We start from the raw sequence: 16,407 nt of genomic DNA, 5'->3' as shown, positions 1-16,407 counted from the left end.
TCTAATATGAGTCTGTACATTTCGTGTTTCTGTAATCGCACTGGTACTTTTTAAACTTTTTAATAAAGAGGTTTTAACTGCTAATTTAGATTTGATAACACATGGTAGCCCTTAAGGGGAAAAAAACAAATAACATTGACTGACATAAACCCCATTCTGACATTTTCCTTAGTAAACATACATTGAATGTAAGGAATTTTGTAAAGGGCAAATTTTCTTTGAAAATTCACTATATAATCTGAATAAATTGAGGCCAATATAGAATGCAAAATTATTTCACCAACTGAATATTATACTCAAATTGGAGATAAATTGCAACAATGTCAAGATATATAGAATATTGTAGCAAGTATATATTGAATCCTCACAAAGGTCAGTTCCACTTTAGCCCTGAAAGCCAGCTAGGTGACTTTGGGCTAGTCACTCTCTCAGCCCAACCCACTTCACAGGGTTGTTGTGGGGAAAATAGGAGGAGGAATGCTATGTTGGTTATGTTCATCACCTTTAGTTATTTCTAAAAATAAAAAGGATATACATATATACATTTTCTAGCCATGACCCCTCCTCTTCCCATGTGAAGTCTGTTTAGGCTTCTGTACAAAATGTTTTGCACAAGCCTTCTTTCAAATAGCCTAATCCAAATTATACTTGGTTTTAAAAATACTAAGCAACACTCTGTATTTCACCTGGAAATAAATTGGTAGTCAGTGCAAAACATTTAGCCCAAATACTCTTTGAATCTTTTCAGACTTTCCAGGCTTTGGATACTATTTTCTAAACCATCCAAAAAGGCAGCCCCATGTATAATGTGTTACATAAATCAAGCCTAGGAGTTACTGGTGTATACACTACAGTCACTTTTTTTCAGGAAAGGACACAATTGGTCTGTTAACGAGTTAATAAAAAGCATGCTTCAATCTGAGAAATTCAGAAAAGAGTGTTCAAAACAGGATGATTTCCTTCTTTGGAACCATGAACCCCTCACAATCAGCCTCTCTGTATTTTAAAACTAATTGTTATGTAGGGAGGAAAGACTGCAAGCTTCCCACGTCTGGTCTAAAGAAATGAGGAGCCAGAGAAAATTAAGTTTCATCCTTTATTTCAGTAAGAATTAAACTGCAAAGTACGATGGGAAGAAGGCTACTAGGGTAACGATGCAGGCCTAGAACCACCCAATAGTAGAATTTACTTAGAAATAGTTCAGTTCGCAACCACAAGTCAGTCATTTCCCTTCAGTACTCTCTTAGGTAAGGAAGGAAGCAAATGAAGATTTCCTGTGTGCAGGAGACGTCACATTCATAAATGTCACAGGGTATACAGCATAGCTTTATTTTTCCAGTGACTGGAGTCTGGCTCCTATTGTTTGCACATTGAGCACACAGGGCTTATTTGTGAAAGGATGCCACTGGCCTTGGATACTGGGGTTATCTGTATGGAAAGGTTTTCGGATACGAATGATTTCTAGGCCAGACTGGTTAGCCATCTTTTGGACAATAGCTGCAATCTCTTCTGCAGTCTTGCTGGTTAAAGGCTCCTCCTTCACAGTTCCATTCACTAGAAAGAAAATTTGTTTAAAACCTTGTTCAATCTTAGAAGACACATTTGTCTGGATAGCTTGGGTTCCCAATTCCTCAATCTCTTTAATTTTATGTTTTAATGATGTAAACTAGCTTGTTCAGAATTTCCAATGAAGATACAGCCATTTCTACTTAATTATTCTATCAAGATGGTCTGAGACTGATATTGTTTCCTTGCAGGGTCAAAAGACCTGCTGCCTTAGAATACTAGGAGTTCCAATCTCAATACATCTGGGTGTCAACTTGTAAAGTGTTTCCATGACTATTATCAAGTTGACATAAAAAAGAGAGAAAAGGGAGGAGAATGCCATTCATACCTTTAGCCAGAGTCAGGTCTCATATTTCTACAGCTAGCCTGTAAAATGCGCACATTCATAGCCTGCTGCAACACCTTGTTGATGGATGTGATTTATGACACAGAGAGAAGGGAGGGGATACAGGGGTAAAGTTCAGACGCCATAAAGCGGAAATCAGTTTCGGCTCCACAAAAGAACATGCCAAAATGTTGATCCTAATAAATGAATGGATTTCTTTTGAACTTTTGTCTCGAGGCTCGTAAATTAATTAGGTAATCTTTTGGAAACTTCACACTGGGGGCTGTCATATTGGGGATAGTTTTAGATAGAATAGACAGTTATAGATAGAAGTCAAGTTTTTACTGCTGACTGTTTTGCAAGAAAATGAATCTATCTGTGCTTACATAATCTTATTAAAAGAACACCCATGTGATTAATGTATTCATTTTGTTTTCCATATTTATAATCTTTCTGTCCACACTGGCTTAACATAACACTTACATTTTCACTGAAACAATTAGATCACGCCAACTGAAAAGCTTTGGCTAAATAGAAAACTACCCTGACTATGTTTTAAGAGGGAGCTGAGTACATCTCCTAAAAGACTTTAAATCTTAGGAGCAGATTTCTTGGTTAATGGCAGTAAAAAAAACCAGATTATTCTCTATTTGGTTTTATTCAGTATTACATTCCATACTCACAGTATTCAGCAACCAATGTGGGGATCCTGCAGTTCTTTGGGTTTACATAAACCACAATCCCAGGGTTCTGCCTTGCAAAATCCACTATCTTTTCTTCAACATATTCTCTACAACCAGACAAAAATATTTGCATTGAGGTGTTTTAAAAAATACACGTAAATCAAGTGAGGGATTACACTGCTGAAGCAATGAAGTCTACTTGGACATAGAACTTTTCTATAAAATTATTTTGACTGGAGAACCCACTTAGAACAAAAGTCCCCCAAGTCCAGCACTTCTTTTCCAAAATAGGTGGAAATAGGCATTTCCAAATGTTTTGCATTCAATGATGCCAAGGAGGGAGACCCGAGTGATATTATGCATCTCATGGTATCAGAGCACAAATGAACCAAATTATATAAATATCTTCATTTGTTTAAAAAAAACATGTACCAGGGTGCCTATGTTTGGAGTAAGCATTCCACAAGCTTGTACAGACTTAACAGTGCAAATAATCTACTGAATATTAGACTGTCTAGCCTTTATTTGTGAATTCTAACCACAATTGTTCAATCCTGCCTTTACAGAAAGTACTTTTAATTGCTGTCTGAAAATAGTTAGATTGGGTCGAATGAAGAACAGAATATAGCAATATTGCCCAGTTCTATTACATCCTTGGACCAAAGGGATTACTTTGGATGGTAATATTAAAACAAAAATAGGAAGGGAGAAAAGCAAGTGAATGGAATAAGTGAAATACATATACAATTAACCGGAGTCATGGCTCAGCCATTGTGGCACAAAAGGGAGACCAGGTCTTCTCCTTCTTGTTCCTAAGAAGCTAGGAGTCAAAGTCAAACACTGGGAAGGAGGAAGCAAATGACAGAGTTGGAAGAGATCTTGGAGGTTTTCTAGTCCAACCCCCTGCCTAGGCAGGAAACCCTATACCATTTCAGACAAATAGCTATCCAACATCTTCTTAAAGACTTCCAGTGTTGGGGCATTCACAACTTCTGGAGGCAAGCTGTTCCACTGATTAATTGTTCTCACTGTCAGGAAATTCCTCCTCAGTTCTAAATTGCTTCTCTCCTTGATTAGTTTCCACCCATTGCTTCTTGTTCTACCCTCAGGTGCCTTGGAGAATAGTTTGACTCCCTCTTCTTTGTGAAACCCCCTGAGATATTGGAACACTGCTATCATGTCTCCCCCATTCCTTCTTTTCATCAAACTAGACATACCCAATTCCAGCAACCATTCTTTATATGTTTTAGCCTCCAGTTCTCCTATTATATTTAATGTTGATTAAATGTTAATGAAACAAAAGCTTACTTTAGATCTGGTTCTACTTTTTGGAGTATGCCCACCCTCCACCCCAAGCTCACCCAAGGATGCCACATAAAGGTTCTTGGCTATGAAATGGTTGCATATTTTGTTTTACCATAATAGGTGAATCTAGTGTCATTTTTACTGGTCAATAAATACATTTTTCCTGCTTCCATTAACAATAGCTTGACTCCCTCTTCTTTGTGGCAGCCCCCGAGATATTGAGACACTGTCAGGAAATGTCTCCTTAGTTCTAGGTTGCTTCTCTCCTTGATTAGTTTCCACCCATTGCTTCTTGTTCTACACTCAGGTGCCTTGGAGAATAGTTTGACTCCCTCTTCTTTGTGGCAGCCCCTGAGATATTGGAACACTGCTATCATGTCTCCCCTAGTCCTTCTTTTCATTAAATTAGACATACCCAGTTCCTGCAACCGTTCTTCATATGTTTTAGCCCCCAGTTCCCTAACCGTCTTTCTTCTCTCACTTAACACCCGCGCTGCTTAACAATGAATTGGGACGTTTCCGAAACCTGCAGAGAGACGGGCCCAGCTGGCCCGCCCGCTGCAACGCCTCTCTCTCCCCACCTGGCGCCCAGCGAGTTGGACATGTGCTGGCTGACCGTCAGGGTGATGCGCTGCAGCTGACACACGTAGCGACCCACGCCATTCCGCAAGACGCTGGCCAAGAAGCGGCTCGCGGTGCCGCGGCCGGTCATCGTCGTTGGCAACGCGACGCGTACAGGAACTCGGAAGCGGAACAGGAAGCGAAGCAGGAAGCAAACACGGAATCGGCGCCGCTCTAGCATACAGTCTCTCTGTGCCCGTGGAACGGCAATTGCTTTTAAAGCCGCCTCCCCCTTTTCTGCGAGATAAGAACCGGCAAGAAATATAGAGATATTCCAGGGTTTTCCGTCGTAGGAGTTGCCTGGCATGTTGCCTCCGGTTATCTTCGCGAGAGTGGGGGGAAATGAAAGAAAGAAAGAAGAAGGAAGGAAGGAAGGAAGGAAGGAAGGAAGGAAGGAAGGAAGGAGAAGAAGAAAAAGAAAGAAAGAAATTGTAGGGGCGTGCATAAGGGCACCAGCATGCCTAACGTCCCAGTCCCCATTTATTTGTACCAATTTCCTGTGTTCTTATCCATGTTTATTCTTATTCCTGTTATCTTGTACATGAGGGACAAACTAACTAATTAAATAAATAAAACATTGGGGCGTCAGCATCTATTTAAACATTGCAATATAGACCCAGTTTGTGTGATGCACCAACAGAAATAGCCAGGAAGGCTTTGCGTGTGCGGCTGAGGTTAGGTTACGACGGTCTTCATAAGGCTGCCAAAACGGCCAGATATACCAACAACTCTCACTCTTGGTTGCCGCCCTCGAATTTCTGCACTTTGGGGCTTGAAAGCCAGAAAACTCTCCTGCAACGAGACGAGCAGGGAGGGGTGTAGATCAGTTGTATTTTATCTATTATATCTCTATGGAGGGAAGTCCGTATGTTCCGCTGGTCTTTGTTTCCGGGTTGGTCCCTGTCCCTCCCCCGCAGCCGCTCTCGGAAGCGATGGTTTTAAAGGAAGGTCCTGGCGCGCTTTTTGCAGTTGCACGTGGGGAGCCAATGCCCTGATCCGGAGCTGGAGGCTGAGCTGTGCGGTCAGGCTGCGGCCAGAGGGGAGGCTTTGTAGACGGCCGGAGAGCGGCGGGAATCGGGATGGGGGCTGCAGCTCCACCGCAAGCTGGAAGGAGGGCAGCGGCATAGGAGGCTCTTGCAATATAAGCAAGGCAGGGCGCCTGCTTCTCGGAAGGAAAACAAAGCGCTTCCCGCGGGGCCGTTAAGGCATTTAGGAGACGGCACTGCAGGGTCGTAGAGCGAGGAGTTCCCACCCTATGAGGCTACTCAGAGGACGGGGGTCCCGGGCGTAGGAAAAAAATGTTTTCGGTGAAGTCACGGCTCCTTTTACGTCACCGGCGCCTTCCAGGTAAATGGATGCTTGTTGGGAGCTCTCCTTGCAAGCACTACAAGCAGGAGAAGCTTCCCCCGGTGCAGGACCCGATTCCTCCTGCCTCGGTCACAGAGATCCGGCAGTACCTCAAAGTGCAGAAAATCCCCTTTCACGATGGCTACAGTTGCATTCACGTGCCCAGTATTTTTGTGGGGGATAAACAGCAGCACCGCCATAGTTACAGCCTCTTTATTGATAAGACCACGGGCCAGTTTATCTGCACGGCCACCCTGGTTGAAGGTAACTGGCAAGACTTCCAGGCCAACGTAGAGCTGCAGGATAAAGGACTAACGTTAAGTGACAGACATAGTATTAACGAGCAACATGACCAAAGTGGAAAGGATGCTATGCACATATGGGATCGAGCCTTGCCTCTTTGGCAATTGCTGGATGAACAGGAGACAAAGGAAGTCAAGGCTACATTTGGCATTTCCTGCGTGTCGAATACCACTCTCAAACACTTTGGGGTGCGTTTTCTTCGGACTGCTCAAGCGTTGGTCTTCCCATGGTTCAGTCCTTCTGGCACTAGCTTGAAGGGATTGAAGCTCCTCAGAGTTGAGCCCCAAGGAGACCAAGTACACCATGTGGAGGATATGTTGCCTCGTCCCAATGCCTATCACAATCTCTTTGGTTTGCCTCTGATCAGTCGGCGTGATACAGAAGTGGTGTTGACTGGCCGAGAGTTGGATGCTCTGGTGTTGCATCAAGTGACTGGTTTACCCACCTTGGCTCTTCCTCGTGGGATTTCTTGTCTTCCCCCAGCCTTACTTCCCTACTTAGAACAGTTTAAAAGGATCACGTTATGGTTAGGAGAAGATCTCCGGTCCTGGGAATCGACTAAACGTTTTGCACGTAAGCTGAATCCTAAGCGTTGTTATTTGGTGCGACCTAGTGACCAGCAGCTTCGACCTTTAGAGGCTTTTAGCAATGGCATGAACCTTACTAAGATTCTACGCTCAGCTTTGCCAGCTGGCCACAAATCTATAATTTCGTTTTGTCAACTGCGGGAAGAGGTGTACGGGGAGCTGGTCAATGTAGATCAGGTGGCCGGAGTCAAATGGGCTCGTTTTCCAGAACTCAGCAAACTTCTCAAAGGTCACCGTAAAGGAGAGCTCACTGTTTTCACAGGTGAGTATATATTTTATTTACTTATGTATTTATTCATATCCTGCTTTTACTATTTTTATAAATAACTCAAGGCAGCAATATATTGCTGTTTCCCTTTCATCCTTCCTCCACCAGCATATGTAATCCTTAAAATAGTTGCTGGATTGTTCTTGAGTTGTTTGTCAGATTTTGCCTTACTTGTCGGACATAGTTTAGGATTTGAAAACCAGTTTTAGTTTAGTTTAGTTTATTAGACTTCTAGACCGCCCCCTCTCCCCGAAGGGACTCGGGGCGGTGTACAGGTACCAAATTAAAACCATACAATCGATAATAAATATAATTAAAATCGGATTAAATAGACCCCTGTACAAGTTTATAAAAATTAAAAACTTAACCTTAAAACCAAACCGTAAAAATTTAAAAATACAAACTGAGGTGGGAAAGCTGGAATTAGGCCAGGCCGGCTAGATGAAACAGGTGGGTTTTGAGCTTCTGGCGGAAGGAGTGGCGGTCCGTGGTCGTTCTAATGTCAGGGGGAAGATCATTCCAGAGGGTCGGGCCCATCACAGAGAAGGACCTTCCCCTGGGCGTTGCCCGCTGGCACAGCCTAGTAGACGGCACCCGGAGGAGTCCCTCTCTGTGTGAGCGAATCGGCCGAAGGGATGTGTGTAGTTTTCCTCAAGCTTCTCAAGATTTTCTGCTTCCATGTGATATTTTTGTCTGGAGAAGCACAATTTACTTAATAGAAGTGATGATTACTAGAAAGAAAAGGGAAGAGGTATTGGAGATGTCTAAAATAAATTTAACTTATTTTCTGTGCTGCATTTTCTTAAGTTAAATTGTGCATGTTTCCAATTCTGGCAAAAGTGAAGTGAAAGTAAATGAAATTCTGACTTACTGATTCTGTATGCACTGTTCAGCAGAAGGGTCTATGGGACAGTTGATATACACCCCCAAGCATGTTTTTTATTACATTACTAAATAGTGGTCAAACCACTAGAAGTACTATTGTAATGGGTAAGTGGGATGTTACAGTCAATGAGGAAAATATTGTGTTGTGGCATAGTTCCCCATTTACACCTACAGTGTAGTCAATGTAAGTACCCATCAAAGGGAAGGGCATGTCAGTTTGTTCCAGGTGAAACCAGATTCTACATAAATTGAATCAAACTGCCTTTCTTACTAATTGTGTCTTTGTCTTTCTGAATCAGGTCCAACAGGCAGTGGGAAGACCACCTTCATAAGTGAATATGCCCTGGATCTCTGCATGCAAGGCGTTAATACATTATGGGGCAGCTTTGAGATCCATAATGTGCGCTTGGCCAAGATCATGCTTACTCAATTTGCCTTGGAAAAACTGGATGAGCAACTGGAAAAATATGATGAGTGGGCAGACAAGTTTGAGGATCTTCCACTTCATTTCATGACCTTCTACGGACAACAGAACATCAAGTAAAATTTGGGGTAGCAGCTTCCTACTTTGTATATAGTGGGTTATTGCTTTTTTATAGTAGAAGTGAAACAGTGCTATAATTAATGTAATGCTGAGTTTGCAGTCTTAGTTCTGTTTAATTAGCAGCAAATAGATTATAATTCAGTAAGAAATACAGTGGTACCCCATATTCATTTCTAATTGGTTCTGGGAGATTCAAGGAATATTAAAAATGAGAACCAAGCAGACCACATGACTTACCATGTGACCCTTTGATTAACCTGGAAGTACTTTCTGATTCTCCCTTTTCCTATGTCAGTGACCTGTCCAGCATGGCCAACTTTCTGTCCATTCTCCGCAGCCATCCCCCTTTTCCTATCACAGCATGATGAGTACTGAGACAATATTTTTGCTCAAATTCATCAAGTACCAAATTCGATGAGTTTCGAAGCAGTCAAGTACTGAAGTACCACTGTATAAGTATCCTTGAAAAAATACGTTGAAATATTTAGTAGTAAAGCCAAAGTAAGACTAAATTAACTAGCTCTATGTAATGTTAGGGACACGGTGGCTCAGTGGCTAAGACACTGAGCTTGTCAATCAGAAAGATTGGCAGTTCAACAGTTTGAATCCCTAGTGCCATGTAATGGAGGGAGCTCCTGTTACTTGTCCCAACTTCTGCCAACCTAGCAGTTCGATAGCATGTAATATTCAACACCCAATAATGGACCAAGTCTTGAACCATCCTCTGCAAAGATGAATCTCCTATAGCTACTCATATCCCCAGCCCTACAAGAACAAAAAATGGAGGGTTATAAGCTTCAGAAACAAGGATGCAGTGGCTCAGTGGCTAAGTCGCTGAGTTTGTCGATCAGAAAGGTTCGGTGGTACGAATCCCTAGCGCCGCATAACGGAGTGAGCTCCCATTACTTTTCCCAGCTTCTGCCAACCTAGCAGTTCGAAAGCATGTAAAAATGCAAATAGAAAAAATAGGAACCACCTTTTGTGGGAAGGTAACAGCGTTCCGTGCACCTTTGGCGTTTAGTCATGCCGGCCACATGATCACAGAGACGTCTTCGGACACCACTGGCTCTTCGGCTTTGTAACAGAGATGAGCACCACCCCCTAGAGTCGGGAATGACTAGCGCATATGTGCGAGGGGAACCTTTACCTTTATGTAATGTTAATCTGGGAAAATCCAGAGATATTCTAGCATAGGTTGAGTGGAAAGCAAAGAGTGGAAAGTGCCTAGCAAATATTGAGACTGGTCTCAAATTATACAGTGAGTACACTATTTTATCTTAAGGCAGTTGGTTCCCCTTAGATATGCAATATCATGTGGTTTCCTTTAATGTAGGATACAAATTGCAATGTGTAAATGAATGTTTCAGAGAAGTTCTTCAACTCCTCATTCTTTGTCCTGAATGCTATTAATGAAATCAATTTATCCTGGGATTCTGAGGGTTTTAAGATACCTTATTTAATCATTAACTTTAAAAATGTATTTGTTACTCTGGATTAATTGAGACTGCGGCCATGTTTTAATCTGCAGCAAATGTTTCTGTTTAAAAACTCATTATTTGAACTTGGTGTGATCTCTTCCTAGGTAGGAATGGCAGAGTAAATTAACCTCTACATGTGTGTAACTTTAATATTTTTTTCATCCAGGACAGTAATTGATACGATGCTCCATGCTGTGTACATGTATGATATTACTCATGTTATCATTGATAATCTCCAGTTTATGATGGGCCAGGAGCAACTCAGTGTGGACAGGTAATCTTCTCATTTTATGTTTCCTTAGTATAGAACAGTGTTTCTCAAACTTGGCGACTTGAAGTCCTGTGGACTTCAACTCCCAGAATTCCCCAGCCAGCTATGCTGGCTGGGGGATTCTGGGAGTTGAAGTCCACAGGACTTCAAGTCGCCAAGTTTGAGAAACACTGGTATAGAATCACCATTTATAACATTGTTCCTTTCCTTTTGCTCTGTCCACGTTTTGCAAGCTGTGTGGAGAGCGATGAGAAGAGCATGTGCAAATCCCACAATCCTGTTTCCAGTTGCTTATTCATAGTTAAACATTTGCTCAGGATTATGCCTGTTCTGGCCTAAATTGACATAGCTTTTAATGCCATAACATTTCAGGGTGTGTACTAAAGAGGAGTGTTAAATATCTATTTTGTACCCTCCTATCAATTTAGCGCTATTTACTCACTGAGAAAGAAAAACAGATTTTTTTCAGATATTCATGAGTTTTTACAGCAAAGTGTTATTATTTATACTGCCATATTGCTGCCTAGGCTTGCTCTCCAAGACTACATTGTGGGTACCTTCCGAAAATTTGCTACAGACAACAATTGCCATGTAACACTGATCATTCATCCACGGAAGGAAGATGAAGATAAGGAGCTGCAAACATCTTCCATTTTTGGATCTGCAAAAGTAAATCCTTCTTGATAAAAGTTTTTTCCAAGGAACTAGACCAGCGATGGTGAACCTTTTTTGGCTCGCGTGCCATAAGTGGAGGGAGTGCAGGGGGGTAGTGTGCAGGCGTGCCGCATCCATAATACAATGCGCAACCCCCCAAGTGCACCCCCCCCATTTTTTGCATGCGTTTTTTGCCCTCCCCAGGCTCCAGAGGCTTTATAGGAGCCTGAGGAGGGTGAAAACAGCCTCCCCCCCCCCCCGGAAGCCCTCCGAGGCCTGAGGGACTTTCAGGACACTTCGCTGAAGCTTCTGGAGCAGTCAAAACGACCCTCCAAGCAAACCAGAAGTCCATTCCTGAACTTCCGGTTTGCCCGTAGGGCCGGTTTTTTGCACTCCGGAAGCATCAGCGAACCTCATGAAGCCTCCGGAGGGCCTCCGGGGTGGGGCAGGGGAGGCTCTTTTCACCCTTTCCAGGCTCCTATAAAGGCTCTGGAGCCTGGGGAGGGCGAAAAATGGATTTAAAAAAGGGTGAACTCAGCCGGCCAGCGCACATATGCGCGCTGGCCAGCTGACAGGGCAGCACCTCGCATGCCCTGACAAATGGCTCCGCGTGCCACCTGTGGCACGCGTGCCATAGGTTCGCCATCACTGAACTAGACATATACCTACTCATCCAGCCATCCAGCCAATGGATCCTCCCGTTTGTCCTGTTCTAATCATAGTGTCATTTTTCTCTCTCTTGCAGGCCAGCCAAGAGGCTGACAATGTGTTGATCCTGCAGGATAGGAAATTAACAACAGGGCCAGGCAGGCGCTACTTACAGATCTCCAAGAATCGCTTTGATGGGGATGTGGGAATATTTCCCCTGGAATTCAACAAAGCTTGCCTTACGTTCTCTAACCCTGTCAAAAGCAAAACTAGGGTAAAGAAGGTAAAAGAGGACACCGAGGAGCCAGTTCCAAAACCTGTAGCAGCTGCTGGAGAAGTTCCAAAGAAGCAACGATCCCAGAAACAATCCAATAAGAGCACAAAAGCTGCCTTAAATGTATCGCCCGATGAACCCAACAAGCCATGAGGAATTGAATTGTTTTCAGAAAGGATTCGCAGCCAGCAGAGTCACTATGGTTCCTTTGATTATAGGAGTAATCAGTTCAACCATATAGGCATTGGTCAAGTTCTTCTTGCTCTGTTGCAGCTCTGTTTCATTGGAACCAGTTGCAGGAGAGATCTGTGAATGGTAGCAGGGTTTATAGCATTACTTACTATTAAGAAATAATCTGAAAAGAAACTTGGATTATTTCCCATGCCATCCAGAATAAAGAGCAGATCTAATGCGTGCAGCAGAAAGGCTCAGCTGCACATACAGTGGGGTATGTGCAAGGAAGGAATTGTGTTTTTGTTAAGAGATACATAATGTGTACTTGCAACAAGGAAGGAATAATACAGCTGCAGGGAACGCCAATGTCATGTAAGTTGTCTCCTGCATGTACTGTATGTACATGGGGATACAGTCAAGGTTCCCTGCAAGCTAGTGTGATAAATCATGGTGTGGAATCACAAATGATTGAATCCTGTAGTACTATGCTCAATAATGATTGGAAAAATTAAAATTTCCAATAGAAACTCCCCCCCCCCCCCCAAAAAAAAAACCCACAAAAAAATCTGGAGAACTGTGATGAAATTAGAAAGCTTAAAAGGGAGATGCAAATACCCATGTATCTGTAAGGGGGCTATGGAAAAATCATGAAGAAAAGTATGCAGCTTTATTCAAAAAAGCATTGCTATACCTTTAATGATTTCCACATTGATTTCAGTTAACATTTTGTACAGGTTCTCCTGGCTTTATTTTGTGACCCAGCCTTCCAGTTTCAGTGGTTCGCTGTAGGAAATTTATATTCAATTTATTTCCTGTTGAGGAAAACCTGTATTGAAAAGAAGACTTATGAGTGTCTTGTTTCCATTGTACAAGAAAAAGGAAAGCATTGTTTTTTAAAATGATAATTGAGCACGGTAAAAGACTTTGATAGGAAAATAAAAAGTTTTATTCTGTGACATTCTGGGAAGGATGCCGTACTCATTGTAGGCTGTGCCTTGATACGACATCTTTAGGTTATGTCATTCTTTCTTAATCTGGTTCACTCTAGTGTTAGAAATGCAAAACCACAAAGTTTTGGGTTTGCTGTAAATATTTTTCAAACACATGCAGTATAAGTGCATCATTTATTTCACTTTAAACCAGTGGTTCCCAACAGGGGGGGGACACTTGCTTTTAATGGGGGCAATTAACCTGGTTTAAACCAAGTTAATGGCCTTTTAGGCTTCCTCCCTGTGGATAGAGCTCACTTTTTGAACAAAGTAAGAATTATATGTCACAGGGCGAGCATCAGGATTTTAGAAACACTTAGGTGAGGCATGGCCAAAAAAAGGTTGGGAATCACTGCTTTAAACATCTGCATTGGCAGAAGCGTGATATTCCTTCTGTTCTCCGCCAGAGGTCAGCTTGACTTAGGTTTTCACTTGTCTGTTCAAACTGAGGGCATTTCTTCTGATTTCCCTGCTGACACATACATCCTTTTCTATAGCCTCAAAAATTGAAGACTGTGATAAATTTTTTGAGGAATGCTTACAGTATAGATAAGATTCTTGAAATTTATATTAGAAAGTATTGAATTTCTCTCTGTAATTCTTTCAGCTGTAAGAATAATCTTCCAGGAAATATTTTTACATTTTCAAGGGTTTCTTGCTTAATATCACAAGCATCTGTTGTTTTTCCTGTTCTCACTAATTTTAACCCACCAAGTTCTCCCTGCAACAATAATATTTGAGTTAAATTGGATTGCCGGCTCAAAGTGGGCAGGAATGAGACATAAAAATGAGTTCTCGGTGCTCTTTGACTTGGTTGTTTGCTTGCAGAGGGTTCATAACTCGGGCTAGGTAACACTAGACGCAAATCAAAGTCAGCGCCAAGAACTCAACAATCCTGAGCTACAAATACTTTCTTCTTTGGAACATAAAACTAAATCTTGGTCCAATAACATATTTCACACTAAATCCATACCTCAATATTCTGAAAAAAACAGCCTGCAAATTCTTTAGGATTGAATTTGTTGTGCTATGCAGCACCCCATACAAAAATGGCCATACAATAGCTGATTGCTACAAATGACTTGGTTTGTGTTTTACACACTATTCTGGGAAAATATAGTCGCTATGACCATTCCCTGTTTCAATTTATTCTTCCTGCAGCATGAGGAGAGATGGTACCAACCATCAAGAATGAATTTATTTTTCACAAACTGAATCATCCCCTACAAGATTGGCAATGTTTCTTTATTAAATTGTTATCCTGCCTTTATTATAAAAAAAGGCAAAGGCTTCTCTGTCCAGTTGTGTCTGACACTAGGGCGCAGCGCTCATCTCCATTTCGGGACTCTGTTACCTTCCCCTTCCCACTGAGGTGGTACCTATTATAACTATTACAACTTACAACCACTATTGAGCCCAAGATTTCAGTTGCTAAGCAAGACAGTTAAGTTAATTTTATCCTATTTTATGACCTTTCTTGCCACAGTTGTTAAACGAATCACTGTAGTTGTTAGTAACACAGTTGTTAAGTGAGTCTGTCTTCGCCATTGACTTTGCTCGTCAGAAAGTGATGGAATGATCCTGGGACAATGCAACCATCATAAATGTGTGCCAATTGTCAAGTATCTGAATTTTGATTAGGTGACTGGTGATACTGCAACAGCTGTAAGTGTGAAAAGTGATCGTGTCACTTATTTCAATGCAGTTGTAACTTAAATGATCTGGTAAATCAAGGAGTACTTGTATTCTCTATTTTTCCAAAATAACAACCCTGTGAGGTGGGATGGGCTGCTGTGCATCTCAGATTTAAGAGGGCATTACAGGTTTTATGGGAGTGGGGAAGTCCAACTATGTAGTCTAGCATAAATAATGCCACTCGTGGAAAGATTAGTTTAATTTATAGTAGAAATGTCATTTTTGTCTCACACTGTCATCTTCACAAATGTCCTATGAGATAAGTTTGGCTGCTAAATAATTTCTTGATTTAGGCATCATGATAAACTATGTTTTTATAGTTTGGAACAAATCAGAATATGCTGGTTTTACACATTACTTAATAACCACTGTTTAGAGAGTGCAATGGTTGAGCTGTCACGTGATATCAAACAACAACCAACTTCTTGCTGTGGCTTAATAATCGTGTGGAAAACCAGGTGATTTGAAACTCTCCTGACCACTCAGTCATGGCTTACAATACAATACAATACAATAGTAGAGTTGGAAGGGACCTTGGAGGTCTTCTAGTCCAACCCCCTGCCTAGGTAGGAAACCCTATACAGTTTTGGACAAATAGCTATCCAACATCTTCTTAAAGACGTCCAGTGTTGGGGCATTCACAATTTCTGGAGGCAAGCTGTTCCACTGATTAATTGTTCTGTCAGGAAATTTCTCCTCAGTTCTAAGTTGCTTCTCTCCTTGATTAGTTTCCACCCATTGCTTCTTGTCCTACCTCAGGTGCCTTGGAGAATAGTTTGACTCCCTCTTCTTTGTGGCAACCCCTGAGATATTGGAACACTGCTATCAATGCTAACAATGCTTATAAGCATCTCTCCATAGGCGGTCAGAAAAGGGACAGATGACTCTTCCCAGAGTTCAGAACCAATTGTTCCTCACATGCTTTCAAATCACAACTACAATTGGTTTGGATGTTTCACACTTTTGTAAATTTTTCTGGCTTTTCTATTTCAGACCATGTTTATCCATATATTGTTTGCATGTGATTCATTATCCTCCAGCTCTATGAAATGCATGGTTTAATGAAATGTATGTTGCATCTGAAGTTCACTCCTCTAAGAATTGAGCATTGGATTATGCTTGCAAAAGGGGTGTTGAATGGTTTTGTTATCCCTGAGATGAAGTTTGATTATTGGAGTAACAAGGAAAATATAATCTGTCTAAAACAAATGGCATGGAATTCATAAGGCTTATTTTCTAGTACACAGGGAATTTCAGGTATTTCCTTACCTTTCCCCTCCTTAAACAGGCAGTATCAAAATCCAGCTTTTATAGAAGATGGAAAGTTAAGGGTCATACAGTATTAAGCATGTTCATGCATGTAATACTGTACATAAAGTCACTTGGTTGTAAAGTAAATTAGCACTGCAAGTTTCATAGTGTTTCAGAGACCATATTCCTGTTCTTCAAGGCAGAATCACTGTTGTTCTGTGACAGCAGGAGGTCCTGGTTTCTACCAATTCCTAATCATCTTGTTTGGACTGGCTATACTGGTTTAGAAGTGGCCCTTTAATTAACTGGAGTTCTTCTCATTAATGACCTGCATCCCTCAAGCAAAGCCCTTCTATATCAAATCTGGCAAAACTAGTTTAACCTATAACACTTTGGTCAGTAATTGACTTTATTTATAAATCATGCTAAGCCAAGGTTTGCCTTACCATAGTATACTCTATAATCTACTGAGGGTTAGGTCTATAGCGTATTTCACAGGTTAGTGTGGTGTATGAACCTGGCCTTCAAATATATATGTA

The 16,407-nt window shown here is 41.6% G+C and overlaps 2 protein-coding genes across 2 annotated transcripts; one reads left to right on the top strand and one right to left on the bottom strand.

The window, feature by feature from the left end:
* Positions 1 to 1,082: 1,082 nt before the first annotated feature.
* Positions 1,083 to 4,650, bottom strand: MRPL43 (mitochondrial ribosomal protein L43). Its single transcript, XM_081955727.1, has 3 exons — positions 4,461 to 4,650; positions 2,575 to 2,681; positions 1,083 to 1,554 (listed from the first exon to the last, which is right to left on the bottom strand). The coding sequence occupies exons 1-3, from the start codon at positions 4,589 to 4,591 to the stop codon at positions 1,328 to 1,330; spliced, it is 465 nt and encodes a 154-aa protein (XP_081811853.1). The 5' UTR covers positions 4,592 to 4,650; the 3' UTR covers positions 1,083 to 1,327.
* A 705-nt stretch (positions 4,651 to 5,355) lies between these two features.
* On the top strand, positions 5,356 to 12,469 carry TWNK (twinkle mtDNA helicase). The gene is made up of 5 exons (XM_081956174.1): positions 5,356 to 6,999; positions 8,190 to 8,430; positions 10,079 to 10,186; positions 10,711 to 10,852; positions 11,583 to 12,469. Exons 1-5 carry the CDS (start codon positions 5,799 to 5,801, stop codon positions 11,910 to 11,912), a joined length of 2,022 nt encoding a protein of 673 aa, XP_081812300.1. The 5' UTR covers positions 5,356 to 5,798; the 3' UTR covers positions 11,913 to 12,469.
* Positions 12,470 to 16,407: the final 3,938 nt, after the last annotated feature.

This window comes from Natrix helvetica (assembly GCF_964273705.1).
Source record: "Natrix helvetica genome assembly, chromosome: 5".
Taxonomy (NCBI): Eukaryota; Metazoa; Chordata; class Lepidosauria; order Squamata; family Natricidae; genus Natrix; species Natrix helvetica.
The sequence above is the reverse complement of the archived record's forward strand: the minus strand, read 5'-3'. Positions and strand labels throughout refer to the sequence as shown.